At 43.0% G+C, this 19722-nt stretch overlaps 2 protein-coding genes across 5 annotated transcripts in view; one reads left to right on the plus strand and one right to left on the minus strand.

Annotated features, from left to right (window-relative positions):
* Positions 1–892: 892 nt before the first annotated feature.
* The window catches only part of METTL9 (methyltransferase 9, His-X-His N1(pi)-histidine), a 54047-nt gene continuing 35217 nt past the window's right edge, over positions 893–19722 (minus strand). For 2 of the 4 annotated variants that reach the window (XM_021085768.2, XM_021085766.2), the window contains exon 5: positions 893–3178. In XM_021085768.2, the coding sequence (XP_020941427.1) occupies positions 2976–3178 (203 nt within the window). In that variant the 3' untranslated portion in view covers positions 893–2975. 4 annotated transcript variants of the gene reach the window in all.
* IGSF6 (immunoglobulin superfamily member 6) lies at positions 5553–15990 on the plus strand. The gene is given in 6 exon segments (NM_001243387.2): positions 5553–5684; positions 9016–9372; positions 11496–11602; positions 12560–12607; positions 12960–13040; positions 14916–15990. Coding segments are annotated over 6 exon segments (717 nt in total). The 5' UTR covers positions 5553–5617; the 3' UTR covers positions 14973–15990.

A 19722-nucleotide genomic window follows, 5' to 3' on the forward strand; every position in this document is an offset into this window, starting at 1 on the left:
AACATTTTATTAGAGTTTGGTTGATTTACAATGGTGTCAATTTCTGCTGTACAGCAAGGTGACCCAATCATACGTGTATATATATCTTCCATTAATAATCTTACATTATCTTCCATCATGGTCTATCCCAAGAGATTTTTATATCTTTGATGAGTTGTGACTTCTCAAGCATCCTGGTTGGTTCAAGTCAGTTAGGAGCCCAGTGTCATGCTCAGCAGACTCCCGGGCAGCACAGCTCAGCCCACACAGCCCTGGCCCAGTGTACCTGCTTCTAGCTGCATCATGGATACATCGGATATAAGCATATTTGAGGGGTCCTAAGGCATCAGCCCAAACGTGGTAGGTCATTTTAGCCACCAGAAGCCCTTATTGAAGGTGCTATAGCTGTTGGAGAAAAGGATCATGAAACACTTTATCAGTAACCAAGCAGTGGGACACAATTGATGAAAGTGTCTTGCTTCATTACGAGTCTATGTACATACCAGACTCAGAATTAAGTGAAAACAAAGGTTTCCTCAGACAGAGCACTTGAAACAACTAAGTTTTACTTTATTTTCCAGCCCAGTTTCTTTTCTGTTCAAGGTCAACTACATAAAAACTGATGTGACATTGAGAAGGACAGAAAATACAGCCTCCCTTCACTACGCTGCACCAGGGAGAAATGACTAAGGCTATTGTGTCTTCTTGCTTTCCCTTCCCTGAACTCAGTGGTCTAAACACTCAAGGGGCTTCCAGGTGCAGGTGCAATGCGCTTCGACGCACAGGTGCAGCTTGCATTTCCTTTCTCTGTGACCTTTAAGGTCAACTGGTTAGGTTGCTTTGACCACAAATAGAGCTTTTGGTAATTCCTCCAGCACAACCCTAACTTGATATGAAGCACTTACACAAGGAATGGTGCAGACAAGAAGGCAGTTTATTGTACGATGGGGACGGGGGGGGGGGGGGGGGAAAACAACCCACGATTCCATTTAGGGGAAGAAAAAAAAAAAGCAAGAAAAAAAAAAAAAGCCATTGACACTGAGCAACACTGCCATCTAGTGGAATGGTGACACACTACCAAGACTTTCTTTCAAGAGCAGGCGTGAAAGATGAGCCAATCTGCCTGTTTAAATTTTCACCAAAAAATGGCATTTTTGAGAAGCTGGTTTTCAGAGAGCCTCAGACTTTGAGAAACTATTTTTATCTTTGAAAGGCATAACTGTATGTGCTTCCTCCGACTTTTTAGGTAACAGGCGAGGTGTGTGTGGTTTTTTTTAAACAGGCTATCAAATCAATTCTCAATTTCAAAGTTATGAAACACCTTGGAGCAACCTGCCTCTTTAAACATCCATCACTCTTGCTCTCTTGCCTGGTGGGCTAAACAGCCATCCCTGATGACAGCTTATAAAGAAGCAAAACGCAACTGCATGAGACCTACATGAAGTGTACGCATTTCCTCTATTTTTTACAATCTAAGTTGCTAAGTATTTGCACTTATTTGAATTCCTAGAAATAGAAAAAAAAAAGCATTCGAAAGCGCCGATAACACTCCCGCATAAATCGCATAACCCAACTCTTAGGATGACTACACAAGAACAGTGGAAGATACTGGTGTGAGGATGTGTGAACGCCGTTCTTAATGAATCATAAAGCCATTCCTCTCAAGACTTTAACTCTCTTTTATACCAGGTGTTGCAGTAAATGTGTGGATTTGATGACTTCTCTGAGCACATAAATGAGCGTGTTTAATGAAACACCTGGCCGAAAAAAGAAAGCTGTGCAAATAACATACTGTTAATAGCCCCAATCTCGCACTGGCATCTCTGTTATGACTGAGAGTTTAGATTCTGGGTGTGGCGCTTTGCTCTTAGAACATCCACAAAGATTACTGATCTTGCCAATGATAGATAGAGCTCCCCACGGCAAGATTTCTGGATATATGGTTGGAGGCACTGGTGGGTTCTAGAAGGCATGAGTCGGCCATGGCTTCCTCAAACCAGGATCTTGGCAAATTAGAAACGCAGTCAAGGATTCTGAGGAGCGCAGAGTCCTGGGAAAGAGGTATATACAAGGGCAGGGGAAGAAGTTGAATGCAAACATTGTTAGGGTGCATTCTGTCAGCAGACAGAACCGAATGGTTCAATTCTGAGCACATGAGATGGCCTTGGAAAAACAAAATGCTGAGTGTAGGACGCAAGTTACCACAAAATCGGAGCCCGAGGTTCTGCACTTCCCAGAACAACATGAACCGGGGAGTGAGGGTGGTCCCTGACATACTGCACCTGAATGAGGAGGCTGTTCTGAGGGTTATTAGCCCGATTGCCTGGGTTCACCGCAATACGCATGAATCCCCCAACCCCAGTCGAAAGCCTTCCTTTACCACGTATTCAAATCAACTGCATCTTTCACATACGGCTCATGACTTGGGGACCCGCTGAAGCCAAAGCAATGAGAGATGCTAGGGGAGCCTGATAGTAACGCAAACATGATGCCGAAGTCATCTCCAAAAAAGTTTATTAGCATGATTAAAAACATTTTCTTGGATAATGATAGAAGTTCTAAACAGGAGAGAGCATCAGTGGCTATAACTTAGAACCAATACTTGCAACTGGCTGGACAGCTTTACTGCCAGTCTTCACTGTGTTAAAAACGATCCATAGTTATTGGTTCCATGTGAAGTCATGACTATTGCTTTGACTGCGAAGGAGTCCCTACTGCACTTAAGTATAAAAAATATCTTCCGTCATTGGAGAGTGACCTGCATTACTGAGTCAAGAGGTGATAAAAATCCTCAAAGAGTTGGGCTGCTGTGTTTTAAAAACATTCCTTTTACGCACTACAAAGAGATAATTAGTATTTTGGCTTTTGAAATTCCTACGTGATACTCGGGAACGGCAGCCCCCAAAGGTCCTCCCTTCGTGTCATTGAGGACACAGACCCTCTCCTGGAGCGTACGTTCTTGGGGGGGGACCCCGAAGACTGCGATCGCCACACGCTTATACTGGTTTGAGGACAAAGACAGCGTCGTCCAAAACGTAGTAGTCATTGTACATGTCGCCTTCACACAGGTATGGCAGTCTGGTGAACGCTTCGATGACAAACCCAGCTTTTCTGAAAACCTCAGGCAGACTGTTCACTTGCTCTTCCCAGTTCTGTCCCTTGATTTCCAAAATTTCGGATGGTTTATCCCACTTGCCACCTACTAAAACAAAGGAAAACATTAAGTTAAATTCTTGAACAAACAAGTTACTCACAGAGCGGAAGAGCAATATCGGCCCAAGGATTTGGTGTGTGCCAAGAACTGGGTGCTTTGACGGATTATCTCCCAGGTACCCCAGCAGGAGGAGGACAGAGAGAGGAAGTCCACGCTTAGGAGGAATGAAGAACCCACACCTGAAAGGTTAATAAAGGGGAAGCAGAGATACAAACCCTACAGTTCCCGTCGTGGCGCAGCGGAAATGAATCCGACTAGGAACCATGAGGTTGTGGGTTCAATCCCTGGCTTCGCTCAGTAGGTTAAGGATCCAGCGTTGCCGTGAGCTATGGTGTAGGTCATAGACTTGGCTCGGATCTGATGTTGCTGTCGTGTAGGCGGCAGCTGTAGCTCCGAGTGGAGCCCTAGCCTGGGAATCTCCATATGCCGCGAGTGCGGCCCTAAAAAAAGAGAGAAAAAAAGAAATGCGAACCCTGGTTTAACTGGATCCAAAGCCCACAATTTCTCTGACAGTTTCAGGAATCACCCTCCTTTAGACTGACTGGGGAGCAAGGGTTAATGTGGTTGGAAAACTGCTCATTAAAGACTGCAAACCTGAAGCAGAGAGTAACAAAATTTCAAAGCGGGTTTTGGATAAACCCACGAAAATGCCACTCATGTTAAATTATGCAACAAATTAACTAGAGAGGTTTATCAGGATGAAAATAAAAGCAGGCTAGCAAAGGATTTTAATTTATAAAAACATCATTCAGTGTGTTGTTCAAAGGCGCTCAATCCCACTTTCTAACTTTTCCGAACAATTTCACAAATGTGAAGCTCCAGAACTAGAGAGGGGTTAACACACTATAGTGGATGAATCAACCTAGTATTTCTTGGAAATACTAGGACACACACTGTGTTATATATAAATCTGGAGGTGCTTACAGATGCTCTGATGATGTAAACAATACACAATAATATTAAAAGTGTTACTAGGAGTTCCCATTGTGGCGCAGTGGTTAACGAATCCGACTAGGAACCATGAGGTTGCGGATTCGATCCCTGGCCTTGCTCAGTGGGTTAACGATCCGGTGTTGCCGTGAGCTGTGGTGTAGGTTGCAGACGCGGCTCGGATCCCGTGTTGCTGTGGCTCTGGCGTAGGCCGGTGGCTACAGCTCCAATTCGACCCCTAGCCTGGGAACCTCCATATGCCACAGGAAGCGGCCCTAGAAAAGGCTAAAGACAAAAAAAAATGTTACTAAATTCAGACTGAGGAGGATAGCTTTCAGTAAATGAGACAAATATATAATCAACAGGTGCCAAGAGTACAAACACTACAGTGGAAAGATTTTGCGTGCTTTTCGGTGGCCCAGCACCCCTCTTCCTAGAGGGAGGCACCGCCTGGGGAAGCAGCTTTCCCCGCCTTTCTTGCAGCTAAGGCACTGGAACATGACCTAAGTTCACACACAATCGCCTGAGACCTGGAAGGAAAAGCTAACAACCCCAAGTGGGGACTCGAGGTTTGTTCTCCAGGGAGGCGGAGCAGTGGTGTTAGACCAGGAGGCTGGGGCAGCGCTGAGCAGTACTGACAGGCTTTGGTCCATGCTGCAGCATCAAGTGCTTGGGGGCAGCAGTGTGCTCTTCAGATCAGGTGGGTTTTTTTGCTTTTTAGGGCCGCAACCAAGGCATCATAGAAGTCCCCAGGCTAGGGGCCGAACTGGAGCTACAGCTGCCAGCCTATGCCACAGCCACAGCCACACGGGATCCAAACCACATCTGTGACCTACACCACAGCTCACGGCAACACTGGATCGTTAACCCACTGAGGGAGGTCAGGGATCGAACCCGCATCCTCAGGGATACTGGTCAGATTCATTACCCCTGAGCCACAGCGGGAACCCCCCAGATAGGTTTTACAGCATGTCTAAGAGCAATTTTCTTGCCTGTAGACCCATACACGTGTCTCCAGTCTTCCCAATGACTCTCCAAGCTACCCCCAAATCCTTGCAATAAATTCCCTTTTTCAAGTCAGCCCACAACTGAACTAGCCTGGAAATGGACAGGACAAATTACCGGTGGAAGACTACTTCCTGGGAATAGGCACCACCTCTAAAACAAAAGCTCACTCGCCACATGGAACACTTTCGAGGATTTGCAAAACCCAAGAAAAAGGGACCCCATGAACATTCAGAAATGTGCTGGAGGCTTAAAAAAAAAAATCTCCATTTTAAATGGTGAAACTAGGTTACCAACAATTGTTACACAATTTCAAAAAGTTCCTGATTATGGTTCCTTAATAACAGTTCCTCTCTCCTCCTTCTTCCTTTCTAAAAAAAGCAGCAGCAGTGGCAGCCAAGGCTCTTTAAACACTCCCCCACCTCACACACTCACACTCACACACATTCACACACACACACACACACACACACACGCACACACACAGAAATGGCCACTGTGAACGGAGGCACCATCACTCTCGGTCTGGAAATCAGTCTGGTTCTATTGTGTGTCGGTAAGGTTCTCTTTCTTTCTCCTCCGTTTCATTTAAATCCATTGCTGTTGTTAGCCAGATTCATTTTTATTTTAAGCCCCTACGGATGAATTGTTAAATGTATGGCATTATGGAAATTGTCTAAGGTGATCAATTTCTTGTTTCCAGAGAAATGGGTCATAAAATAAGAGCTGAGAAAACGGTTCATGCTAACATTCAAAATCCCCTTTGCTGTGATGCTGCTTTTAGAGCAGGCAGATCTCTCTCCAGACAAAGGGCTGAAACATTCATACAGTCACGTTTGTCAGCAACAATTTAGTTCCCGTACCGGTAAAGTCACTCGACACGCTACCGAATTATTTTTAAAGATTGGTGTTTCAGAAAAGCTGAATTTCTATAAATTAGAGTACTTGCCATTTAAAAACAAAAAAAATGGCTCCTTACTTGAAGAAAAATCTTCCCAAAATATACGGCTGCCTGTACCTGGCTTTTTCTCCCTGATAAAGAAAGTGTTTCCTATGTCACGGTGCTAATAATCTCATCTTAGGTCTAATAAATCTAATAAGCTCAAAGTTGCTCACAAAGTTTAGATCATAGGGTAGGGAAAGGGAGAAAAATCCCTTCGAGTTATTTTTTTTCTCATCTGTACAGAAATATATTGAAATCTTCACAGTGGTGGAGAGGTGAAGGGACCATGGGTGATTTTTTTGCTTCTACTTTCAGTAATAGTCTTTTTTTCCTAGTAAGAAGATAATACATTTATAAACTATGTCAGTATGATTTTAAGGAAGAATCCTTAGCTCTTAAAGATGATATTCTGAACCATGTGCAGATAAAATATCTGGAATTTTCCCTAAAAGGACACGAGGTGAAGGAACAAGTAGGAAGAAGAGCTGAAACCCTGGGGTGCAGTCGGGGATGGCAGAGAAGGCACTGCGCTGGCCAACCACCGCCTTGTGTTCCAAATTTCCCTTAAAGGCTTCTTTTAGAAAGTGTCAAACATTTGTTTTCTAGATATTTTCTAGCTTGGTCTTCAAAAACAGTAACTTTTTTTATTCCCTCCACCAAGGAGATAAACAACGTTTTCAGAGGGTATTGTGTTTAGGGGAAGAAAAAAAAAATTCCTGCAGAACATGAGAGTTCTTAAAGAGAAATTGTCCGGAGCGGCTGTGGGGTGACATGTCCCCTGAGCTTCCCCTTTGCTCTGGGGCATTGCTTCACTGGAGTGGGGGAGGTGTCCCCACTCCCGTGCTCTCACAGGAAAACCACGGATGGCCTCTGGGTCTTCTCTGGGCTCTAAGGCGCAGCAGTCAGAAAAGAGCAGAGACAGGAAAACTCCAAAGTTGCAAATATTGCGTTTACCCTGGAGCACACATTCTCGGAGAAGAGTGTTGAAAGGCAGCAGCTTCCCCTTTAAAAACTCTGTGACAGAGGATCTGAGGCGGGGACACTGCTGGGGAACGAGGTCGGTCGCATCCTGGCAGGCCCTCTCCCATTTCCCCGGTAGGTACTGAGCACCACACCTTGCTTGGAAAGTCTATCTCCACTTCTAAGGAGCCGAGTCTTCGAGGGAGCCGTGCGGTCGCATTTATCAGCTAAGCTAAGCTCCTGAAGATGTGAAAAGCCTGGTCTTCTCCAGGTGACTATCCTCTCATCTGGTGTCTATTGATCAGGTCGCTCAAAAGCACCCAGCTCTTCTCCAAATTGTACAAATACTAAAATGAAACCACAGCGAGAACAGATTGGCATCGCAAATGGCAGGAGTCTAGTTTTAATTTCTTCTGTTCTGGCTAGAGACCCATCAGAAAAATCCAGCGGAAACTTAAGCCTCAGACCACCTGAATGACTCTTCCGCTGTGTTTGCAGGAGCAAAGGACCAAGCCAGACAAAGAAGATCACGTGGAAACGTACAAGCAGGCAGAGTCAGACTAAGAACCTACAAAAATCCCAATGGGTCTCAACCAGTACCATCTCCCATACAGCCTCCCTTGCCCCAGAAAGGATTGAGGGCAGGTCCTCCCATTTATAAACCCCTGAGCTTCACAGGCCTGGGATTAGGAGGCCCCCAGGCAGGGACCCCACCTGTGACACAGAAGCAGCATGATGTGCTGGAAGGAATGCTGGACGGGGGACCTGGCCCTCTCCACACCTTGGCTGAAACGTTCACGATTCTAAAACAGGCGTAGGATACTGTGGGAACAGGAGCCGTGGTGGCGGCAGAAATTGCTACCTTTTATTAAATACTTACCAAGACGTAGGTAAGTAAATACTTATGTGACAGCCTCGCTTCAACGTCCCGCTAAGCTCAGGATAAGCTCACAAGACTCTTCCCGTGTGGCTAATGAGGAGCCAGACCGGAGAGCTAGCAACTAGCAGAGCTGGGATCCAACTCAGGTGTGTGCCCATGAGCACGATACTCCTCGTCAAATACGATGAAAGCTACCGGACTACAAAGCAGTGGCCAAGAGCCGGGAAGAAATCCACTTTGCTGGGCCACAGCACGGCCCGCTCAGGAGGCCTCTGCTCTGTAACCAAAGACGCCGGAGGCTAAGCCAGGGCTGCATTTTCCCAGATGTGCATCTTGCCTTTTATAACATTTCCCACTGGGACGACTGGGCTCACAAAGGAACAATTGTGAATTGCCATGAATTCCTAGCAATCACAATGCCCACAAGGTGAAAAGAAAAAAAAAAAAAAAAATTCCAGACTGCTCCTGGGCTCAACCATCGGCCGTGACATTGGCATGAGGCGCTTTGACACCTGTTACCGCCCTGAAGACAACACTCCTGTGAGGCCAGGGGTACAGATGAGGAAACGGGCTCTGAGAGCCGAAGTGATCTGCACAGGGAGATCAAAGGAGAGCTTGTAAGGACACCAAGAGTGTACACGCAGACCCTGGACTTCTGACTCTGGACCTGCTGCCACCTCCGCTGATGATGAGGCGGATTTCCTGGACCCCTGTGGGTCGGTCCCAAGTCCCAAGCATCACTGTGCACCAGCAGGCTGAGGTCAGGGGACTTGGGGTGGTAGGAAAAGGGAGGAACATCAGCATCTACCTTTTTTTCTGTCTCAATTTTTAAAAATTAATGTTGATGTACGATTTTACAGAAGTTACAGGGATGCAATACAGGGAGAGTCCCCATTTTTAAAGGCCATATTCCATTCATAGTTATTCTAAAGTCCTGGCACCAGTGTCTACTTCTACAGCCCCGTCTGTGCTGGGAGTGAGGTAAGAAAAAGAAAGCAATGGCTTTCAATGGGTTCCTCCAGCCAAAAATGCCGATAAAACAGAAGCACTGGCAAAGGGAGACGAGGAGAAACTCTAAACAGGCTCATCCGCTTCCGCCCACAGGTGCTGCTGGTGGCTGTACCGTCTTGGTCTTTCAACCACCTTTCCTGGAAGTGGACCACACGCAAAAGGCCGTTACCATCCAGTGCTCCTTCTCCACGGTGGGGTGCCCTGAGGAGCAGCCCAGGAGCCTGTGGTTTCGCTATGGCACTCACCAGCCCGAGAACCTGTGCTTGGATGGATGCAGAAGTGAGACAGACAAATTCACGGTTGGGACTTCGGCCCAAAACCAAGTTTCCCTCACCGTGAACAGGGTGGCCCTCAATGACAGTGCCATCTACATCTGTGGAATAGCCTTTCCCAGTTCGAAGGAGCCAAAAGCTAAGCAAACCGGAGGAGGGACGGTGCTGGTGGTAAGAGGTCAGTCAAGGCTTTGGTCCCTTGTGCTGTGTCCTGCTCAGGCCTTTAAACGCATTGCATTACTTAAATGCAGAGAGGATGAGATACGTTTGCTAACTGCCGAGCCAGTGAAGAGGGTCAGCTGCACACAAGCCAACATGCAGTTTGAATTAAAGAACTCCTTTGACCCCCCTGGGAGATGCAAGCACCACAGACACAGAGTCGGGGTTATGTCAGGTGCTATATTCTTCCCATGCTGACCCTTTGGTAGTCTGGGGGGACCACCTTCTGTATGTTACATGGACTGAAATGCGATGGTTAACTGTCCGCCTAGTCAGGCACGGGTCTGCTCCTGTACCATCTAGAACAAAACACTAGAGAAGCGTAAGTGATCAATAAACTGGACTCAGAAGAAAAAAAAAAAAAAAGACTCATGGAGAATAAACACAAATTTTAGGAGTTCCCATTGTGGCTCAGCGGAAACAAATCTGACTAGCATCTATGAGGACGCAGGTTCGATCCCTGGCCTCACTCAGTGGGTTAAGGACCCAGTGTTGCCGTGAGCTGTGGTGTAGGTCAAAGACGTGGCTTGGATCCCGAGTTACTGTGGCTCTGGCGTAGGCTGGCAGCTGTAGCTCTGATTCGACCCCTAGGCTGGGAACCTCCATAAGCCGCAGGTGCGACCCTAAAAAGACAAAAGACAAAATAAATAAATAAATAGCCAAAAGGAAAAATGCCTTGAAAAGAGATGCAGGTCTCAAACCAGCAAGCCGAGTCACTACAGTCAAGATTCTTAACCCACTGCACCAAGGCGGGAACTCCAAAATTTTTTTTTTTTTTAAGTTTTATAGGTATGGCTGATTTGTTAGTTTCACAGCAAAAATGTATGTTGTATACCGAGCACACAGAAATAACAAGGCCCTACTGTAAAGCACAGGGACCTACATTCAATACCCTGTGATAAATCATAATAGGAAAGAATACGAAAAAGAATAGATACACATCTGTATAACTGAATCACTTTGCTGGACAGCAGAAATTCACACAACAGTGTAAACTGACTGTACATCAAAAACATTTAGTAAGTAGACAGAGTTCACAGGATAAGCGCCTATGGAATACTGATGGAACAGTACCAGTTATTCAGATATTACAAATCGAACTGGATTTTATGGATTTTATGCTTCAAATAACCCAGGACTTGAAGACATTGGTAGGTTGCCTCATCACTACCTACAGCACAGGGCACTTCCTGCAAGAAGGGAGACTTTCGGAATGTGCAAAGGGACTCAATGATTCTACTTCTAGAACTTTATTAGAAAGAAGGGGCCCGTGTAACAATGCCGGTCTTTTAAGCGTGCGGTGAGCGCTTAACGATCTCAGTGTTTGCCCTTTTCGGGTTCTTTTACAGACGGCACTGTTCTGTTACACACACCACACAGCCCAAGGTTAAAAATAAACACACACAGGGAAGTCTCTTAACTCCATAAACAGACTCTTAGTGACACCTGTACATCATATCTACTAAAAGAAACTTTAAACACCCTTGCAATAAATTTTAAAGGTTATCTAACGTGAAGCAACACTTCATAGGAAAAGTGACTCCTGGCATTATGACAAGTAAGTGCTTTTAATTTTAAGGTTTAAAAATGAATATTTTTAGCATAATACATTTAAAGAACTAATGGCTTTAATACACTTAAGTGTTTTTGGAATCAGAAGACCCTCAATAAATTTTTTTATGACTAGCCAAGCAGAGGAATAAGTTCATGGGTCACCTCTAACATAGTTTCAATTATACTTTATACATTTATTTGTTTATTTATTTTGTCTTTTTAGGGCCGCACCCAGGGCACGGCATATGGAGATTCCCAGGCTAGGGGTCTTATTGGAGCTATAGCTGCTGGCCTAAGCCACAGGCACAGCAGCGCCACATATCCGAGCCGCGTCTGCGACCTACACCACAGCTCACGGCAACGCCGGATCCTCAACCCACTGAGCAAGGCCAGGGATCGAACCCGCAACCTCATGGCTCCTTGTCGGATTTGTCTCCGCTGCTCCACAATGGGAACTCTTATACATATATTTAAAGTAAAATGTTTCAAGAGTGACAGTAGCTCTTTCTGTATCTGTAATTCACAAAGCAATGAAGGTTCTCAGCAAGGAACTGCAGAGTCTGCTGACAGCGATCTTGTCGCTGCTCTCTATCTACATTATTGGTGTCCTCGTGATCTTCGTCATCCTCACCAAAGTAAGTCAGATTTCTTGCATTAGCTATTCCTGTGGCCTTGAATATTACAAAGAAATAATTTCCATCTCCCCACACACTGGGGGCCTTAGTTTAATTAACATCTTCCTTTGCATCTGCAGGAAATACCACCTGCAGATGAGATCTGTGGAAGAAAGTATACATTTTCATCACTGAAATTATCAACCAGAATACACAATTTACAGGGCTTTCTCTTAAAAACCCAACAATATGGGAGAAAGAGACCCTTTTTTATTTTTATGTATTTATTAATTTTTTTTTTTTTTTTTTTTGTCTTTCTGTCTTTTCTAGGGCCACACTCACGGCATGTGGAGGTTCCCAGGCTAGGGGTCCAATTGGAGCCGTAGCCACCAGCCTACGCCAGAGCCACAGCAACGCCGGATCCAAGCCGCGTCTGCAACCTACACCACAGCTCACGGCAACGCCGGATCGTTAACCCATTGAGCAAGGGCAAGGATCGAACCCGCAACCTCATGGTTCCCAGTCAGATTCGTTAACCACTGAGCCATGACGGGAACTCCAAGAGACCCTTTTTTATAGCCATCATACACACTCTCTTTCTGCTGGAGGAAAGAGGGTTACTGTTATCTATGAAGGGCCTAAATACAGTCTTTAAGAACAGAAAAAGGTTAACAAAGATTAGAAACTGCCTTTAAAATATCTTTAAAGTTTTTGAGGAAGACTATCATCTGGTTGTTTACGTGCTATACGAGGAGGTATGTATATGTTATGTCAGGAATATTATAAATTCTACATCAAAAGCAGTTTGAGCTATTTTATTAATAAAAGCATCTCAGAAATGACGTGAAAATCATTAACTCTTTGTGCGTATCATTTAAATATTAAGTCAGTTTACCCTCCTTATGGTATGAGATATCTGCCGCAATTGCTCTGAAATGCATAAAATGTCTTAGAAGACTTTCCTTTTCTTCTTGACAGTCAAAATCTAAAACTCTGAGAAAAAAAGAAACAGAAGATTCACAAAAGGTACAGACCAATGTTTGTAAAATGTCTTTTGAATGGTGGTGGTGTAACTATTTCAAATCCAAACTAATTGAAGAAACGCAGAATGTTATGGTAACTTTCAACCACAGATACTGTTTCCTATTGTTGAGAAAAAGGATAATCTCAAGTGATGAAAGACATGGTAAACTGATAGTTCTTAACCATAAATTCTACTGAACATACTCGAAATATAAAAGCGTTAACTGTAGGTATAGATGTATTGGGGGAAGCATGGGTGATTTCTGAGACTGGTGGCAATAAAGAAAGAAAATGCTCAGAGGATGTGCAGTATCATTGCTTTTAGTCCTGAGAGATGTTTTTTTCTTACTTGTAGAAAAAGAGTGTTCGACGTATTTTTCAGGAAATTGCTCAAGAGCTATATAGTAAGAGAAACATGGAAACATGCCAACAACCTGTAAGTATAAAAAAGATGTAATACATACATAAAGCATGTTTAAAAAAAAAACGAAGCTGCCAACAAGCTGTCAATAATCAAGTTTCGGAGTTCCCGTCGTGGCGCAGTGGTTAACGAATCCGACTAGGAACCATGAGGTTGCGGGTTCAGTCCCTGCCCTTGCTCAGTGGGTTAACGATCCGGCGTTGCCGTGAGCTGTGGTGTAGGTTGCAGACGCGGCTCGGATCCCGCGTTGCTGTGGCTCTGGCGTAGGCCGGTGGCTACAGCTCCGATTCAACCCCTAGCCTGGGAACCTCCATATGCCTCGGGAGCGGCCCAAGAAATAGCAACAACAACAACAAAAGACAAAAGACAAAAAAAATAAAAATAAAAATAAAAATAATCAAGTTTCCCTTTAGAAGAGTCTGAAAGAGGACTTTCACAATATGCTTTTTTTTTTTTTTTTTTTTTGGCCACACCCAAGGTATGCAGAAGTTTCTGGGCCAGGAATCAAACCTGCACCACAGCTGCAACCAGAACCAAGTGGTGACCACACCAGATCCTTAACTCACTGAGCCACCAGGGAACTCTACAATACGCATTTTTTATAGAACTTGTTTTGATAAATACATGACAAAGGACATCTCATACAATATTAAACAGATCCCAGGCTGGCATCTTAGTGACACAGAATCTTTCAAAAACACATTGGATACAGGCAATGTTTCAATATAGACAAGGATGCATTTGTGGATAGAAAGCTACCTTGTATAGTATCTTGTATGCAGTCCTAAGCATTAACAGATGTTGCAAACATTTGTGGATCAAATTACATAGAAAAAGTACTTGTTCACATTAGAAGATACAGCTATTAAAAGTTTAAAATGGGAAGTTCCTGTTGTGGCTCAGCGGGTTAAGAACCCGACATAGTGCCTGTGAGGCTTCAGGTTCGATCCCTGGCCTTGCTCAGTGGGTCAAGGATCCAGCATTGGCACAAGCTGCAGCATCGGTTGCAGCTGTGGCTCAGATCCTGCGTTGCTGTGGTTGTGGTGTACACCTGTACACGCGGCTCCAATTCAACCCCCAGTCCAGGAATTTCCATATGCCGCAAGTGAGGCCATTAAAAATAAATAAATAAATAAAAAATAAGGATATTTCTCCAATCTTTGGGGTTGGATTAACAGGAAGAATACATCTCTACCAACTACAATATGTTCTGATAGTGTTTCTTTAAAGCCCTATTTAAACAGGTGTTTCAGACAAGATGCTATTTTAAAGCTAGCAGAGCAGATCGTTTCCACGATGTCTGCTGAAACTGCTCAGACTTAAAATGTATACAAAACAAAGAACTTATAGACTAGTCAAGATATTTTCCTCTCAAACAGCAGCCATGAGGGCAAATGAAATGGAATTGTGTTTGACATGAGGTGTGTTTTCAAAAATCCAATTCCTAAAATGGGTTTTCACCCAGGAAAGAATATCATCTTAAGTAGTCCCTTCACCCTTCAATGTACAAACAAATACATCAAGAAGTGGTCTAATCACCTAAGATGCCACTCTGCATAACTGCAAGTGCCTGCTCACACTCGTTTTCTTACTGAAGCTGGGCGTCTTCTCCAGCAAAGAGGCCAAGGTAAATGGCCTGAAGATAGGTCTGGAACTAGGAAATTTAAAGACCTAAGCTAGGGCTCTGACAATGGTATCTGAATAGGAAGATTATTGTTCAGTTCTCACATCTTATGCCCAATAAAGGGAAAATGGTAAGTGGAACTTTAAGATTACCGGAAGGGGACTTGGGACCCAGGATGCAGGATGGCACTACAGTTTATATGCTGCTGGTAGTGTGGCATTCGTGGCTGTGCAATCTTAAACATGGCTTGTTATTTACTATTGCAGGAGAAAGATAACACTTATGAAAACAGAAGAGCAGTTTCTAACTATGAAAGACCATAGAAATCTTTTTTTGATTTTCAATTAAGTCACGGAAGATCCAACGCCAGAAGTTATGGAAGTCATACGTATGGACATATACCCATCAGGGCCTTAAAAATATTTAAGGTAAATGGAAAAGTCAACTGGCTACAAGAAGGATCCCGGGGTATAAGGAAACTCTTACTAAAAGTAATGAAGAAAATACTTTTAAAAAAATTGTAACTGAAAAATAACTTTCCTAATTTGCTAAAATTCTAAGCAAACGTCTTCAAAACCTTCCATTTATAGCATATATCCTATATTTATCTCATTCAACATACAAGGTGCACCACGTCATGATTGTTACCCTGAAGATTTAGTCACACCATGTGTCTCAGTCTTGTGTAGGATTTTTTTTTGGGGGGGGGCAAACCCCGGGAATGAAAGAATTGCTTTTAAAGTTTGTAGAAGTGAGGGGTCACTTAGACTAAGTTGGGAGAGAACGAGGAATGGAGGGAGGGGGGGAACGTGACAGAACTTGAAGGAGCCAAAATCATCTTGAAAAGTATTTTGGAGCAAAAATCATGTCCTCTGGTATTGCAATGGAGCGATGGTACAACGCACATCTTCCTGCCAAGGTGTATACATCATGCTACCAGCAAAAAGTGAGACGAGGAGTGGGGAGAGAAGAGAGTAAGAACACAAAAACTAAAACACGGAAAATCCAAAGCCGAAGGTTCAACAGAGAAAACCTCAGGACAAATACGCCACAACCGACCCTAGGTGTCAGTCTTGTGACAGATGACAGCGCCAGAGAAGGATCCGGCCACGCGCTGCACCTGACAATGCCTTTAAGAGACTGATTTTTCACCAACGAGACAGAGGGAAATGATAGATGAGGGGCTGGGTACAGTAAGGATGTTTAGAGACCTCATTGCCATCTCACTGAGTAAACGTGTTATTATGGATTGTTCTCTGAAGTTACTTCAGTGTTAAAAAAAAAAATCGATTTAAAGCACCAAGTACATGTTCATTATTAAACATGCATTACTACCTATTATGTTTATTTCACTAAAGTGTTTCTCTTAAACTGGTATAAAATGAGGTGTATGCTTATTTTTAAAACCCAGATCAAATTTTAAAGTCTTTTAAGGTCCCTCTGAAAGCATCCTGTACGGATGCTTTAAATCCGTGATCTCTAGCCTTTATAACCATACGTGCCAGGAAAAATGGAAAGGGGAGAGCAGGCAACACACAACCCCATTTTATCTCTGTGTACTGAGGGCACACTTATATGTGTGTCTGAGTGCACATCTCTTTACGTGTGTTTTGCACAGTGCATGCCTGCGTAACAATAGAAATTAAACAATGAGTATAAAAAGTAAGGTAAATAAAAACTATTTACTTTTACATACTAACATTTTCTTCCCGAGTCCCCAAAACTGTCTTGCATATTCCCTCTACTTTGAGACCACTGGCTGGTTGAAATAAATGAACTTCCAACCAGGCAGCAAAGAGGGAACACTAAGAACCATCACTTCCTTTTCATTTCTGGGAGTCATGACATTTGGTACTTTCAGGGCTGAAAATTTACTGCTCTTGGCGTAACTAATGAGGAAACAGAATCCCTGAGATAAACTCATATTTGATTCAGAATAAACCTCTTCCATGACAAGCTTGGACTGTGTTTCAAAGATTGATTACCAAGCTGAAATTTAGAATATTCTTTCCCAAAGAGTGATATTCCCTCGGGTCATACATGTGTGCTTGATGTATATATAATATTCTCTATTTTATTCATCCATCTAGCCAGCAATATTTATTGAGTTCTATACTATTACACAATCAAAAGCCTCTTTTGCACTGAACTTAGTCTTCTCTGGGAACCCCTTGTTCAGACCTTCATGCTTGGCACATTATTATCTTGTTTCCACTGCAAGATAATATCCTCCACAGAGGAGTTCCCATTGCGGCGCAGCAATAATGAACCTAACTGGTACTCATGAGGATGCGGGTTTGATCCCTGGCCTCTCTCAGTGGGATAAAGATCCGGCATTGCTGTCAGCTGTGGCGTAGGTCGCAGATGCAGCTCAGATCCTGTGTTGCTATGACTGTGGTGTAGGCTGGCAGCTGCAGCTCTGAGTAGACCCCTAGCCTAGGGACTTCCATATACCACAGGTGTGGCCCTAAAAAGCAAAAAAAAAAAAAAAACAAAAAAAAAAAGTGCTCCACAGATACAAACATAGTTCAAATGCTACTTCCTACATGAAAACTTCCCTAATCTCTCTTGCAGTTAATGGATCTTTGCTTCTCTAAACCCAGAGAACTTTATCAGGTTCCTTAGCAGACTATCCTACCATTGTCTATTTCCATCTTCTGAACTATTCTCTAAGTATTTTAAAACCAGAAGCACATGTCTCATTTATCTTTGTATTTCCACCGCCTACCACTGCCTGGTACATAGGCTCTTAAATGCCTTTACATGAATGCAAATGAACGATGTTTCTACAGAAAAATATTTTTGCAGCATTTCAACTGAGATATAAAGCACACTTCACTCCCTAGCCATTGACCCTAACTTCTCTTCAAAAGAGCTCTTCACAGAATCCCTAACATGTGCATTTTCCTGCTATCTGAGCATCCAGAATTTTCACTAGAAAGGATTAAACTACAGCCTTCTCTTTAGATTTGCATTTCCCTGGATAATGCAAAGAGAATAATACTAAAACAACCTGAAGAGGAAAATGGACAGAAACACGGCTCTCGTGTACATACACCCTACCCTTTTAGACAAGAGCACTTAACCCACATTCCAAAAGATGTTAATAAGATTTTAAGAATAAGTCATTTCTTTCTCTCTACAGTATAAGACCTGAGAATTTGAAACTCTGGGCTAAGAGGCATATAGTTAGGTGTCTGTGGAGTCAAGTCACATAGGACAAAATGAAAAGGTAAAAGCACTGATGTACACAACAAAGTGGAGAATTGTGAACTAATATGATCAAGGAAGCCACAGATGAAAACAAAGTAACAGAACAGGATGGGATGAAATCAATCTACCACATATCAAATACCCATACTTAGACAGACCCTAAGTATCTGGGCACTGGCCTATAAATTACATTATTTAAGCCTCAGAACAAACCTCAAGGTAGGTATTAGCCCTATTTTTACAGGTGAAACACTAAGCTTAATCAGAGCTCAGGTAATAAGGGCTGACCCTTATTTCAAACTCAGGTCAGCTCTCAAAGCCCATGTTCGTTCCACGAAGTAGTCCTGCCAGAGTCTTGCTTATTTCTATTTAGTCTGATGGGAGCTTTAAAACTGAACACGTCAAACTTAACCCAAACAATGACCCTATAAGAAAGTGACAAAGTTGCCAAGGGCTACCTCCCCAAATGCACATGGTTTCACGGGAGAATTCTACCAAAATTCCAAAAACCAGATAACCACAATGCTATTTAAACTGTTCCAGAACACCAGAAAGAACTTAAAAATTATTAATTTTTTTTTTTTACAAAACCAGCAGAACACTGATACCAAAACATGACCTTCAAATAAATAAAAGATTAGATCAAACTACCATTTGTCAATAATATTAAAGCTAATATTTTTATTTAGGGTTTTTGTAAACACAAAACCCTAAATAACAACCTTCAAATAAATAAAAGATTAGATCAAACTATCATTTGTCAATAATATTAAAGCTAATATTTTTATTTAGGGTTTTTGTAAACACAATCGAGTGATGCATTACAAGAAGCCTATCCTGCCTAAGGCCAGAGATGTGGGAGAGGATATAAATTACAAAAGTACTCTTTAATTAATAAGCCAATGGAGAAAAAACAGGATGACTATTTCTATAGATATTGAAAACACAGGCAACAATATTCAACATCGATTCCCAATTTTTTAAGCTCTTAACAAAACAAGATTTAAAAAAAAAAAAGTATCTCAAGCCAAACAGCAATCTCAAGTCAAAAGACAAAATCATATTGAAAGTATTTTTTTTCATTACACTCAAAAACAAAACAAAAATTTCCATCATTTTTTAAACATTTTCTAGAAGTAACTACAAATTCGCCTGGACCAAAAAAGAAAAGTCTAGAAATGAGAAGGAAGTAGCAAAACCATCTGCAGTTGCTTTAACAGTATTTAAATAAAAAACAAAACAACGAAAACAAGAGAATAAATAATGGAAATCACTGGAAACACTAAAATAACCAAATAAGGTAAACGATAACAAAACTGGTGCGTACACACAGACACACACACACACAATTGCTTGTATATGTATGCATATGTTCCACTCTAAAATATGATGGGGGCAGAGTTCCCATTATGGCTCAGCGGTTAACAAATCCGACTAGGAACCATGAGGTTGCAGGTGGGATCCCTGGCCTCGCTCAGTGGGTTGAGGATCCGGTGTTGCCCTGAGGTGTAGGTGGGGGACACGGCTTGGATTTGGCATGGCTGTGGCTGTGGCTGTGGTGTAGGCCAGCGGTTACAGCTCCGATTGGACCCCTAGCCTGGGAACCTCCATATGCCGTAGGCATGGCCCTGGAAGGGACAAGAAGACAAAAAAATAAATAAATAAAAATAAAATAAAATATGATGGGAGAGCTGTTTGAGAGAGCATGACGAACCTGTAGGACACAATGCTGAGTGAAACCAGCTGGATCCTGAATGACAAATACTGTATGATTCACTCATATGTTGAACTGAAACATGTCACACTTGTAGAACCAGAGAATAGAAGGGTGGCTGCCAGGAGCAGATGGGTGGGGGAAAT

The sequence above is a fragment of the Sus scrofa genome, chromosome 3, assembly GCF_054392235.1.
Source record: "Sus scrofa isolate SSC_HxYL_T2T_F1_AM1 chromosome 3, Sscrofa_HxYL_maternal_Yorkshire_Landrace_v2.0, whole genome shotgun sequence".
Taxonomy (NCBI): domain Eukaryota; kingdom Metazoa; phylum Chordata; class Mammalia; order Artiodactyla; family Suidae; genus Sus; species Sus scrofa.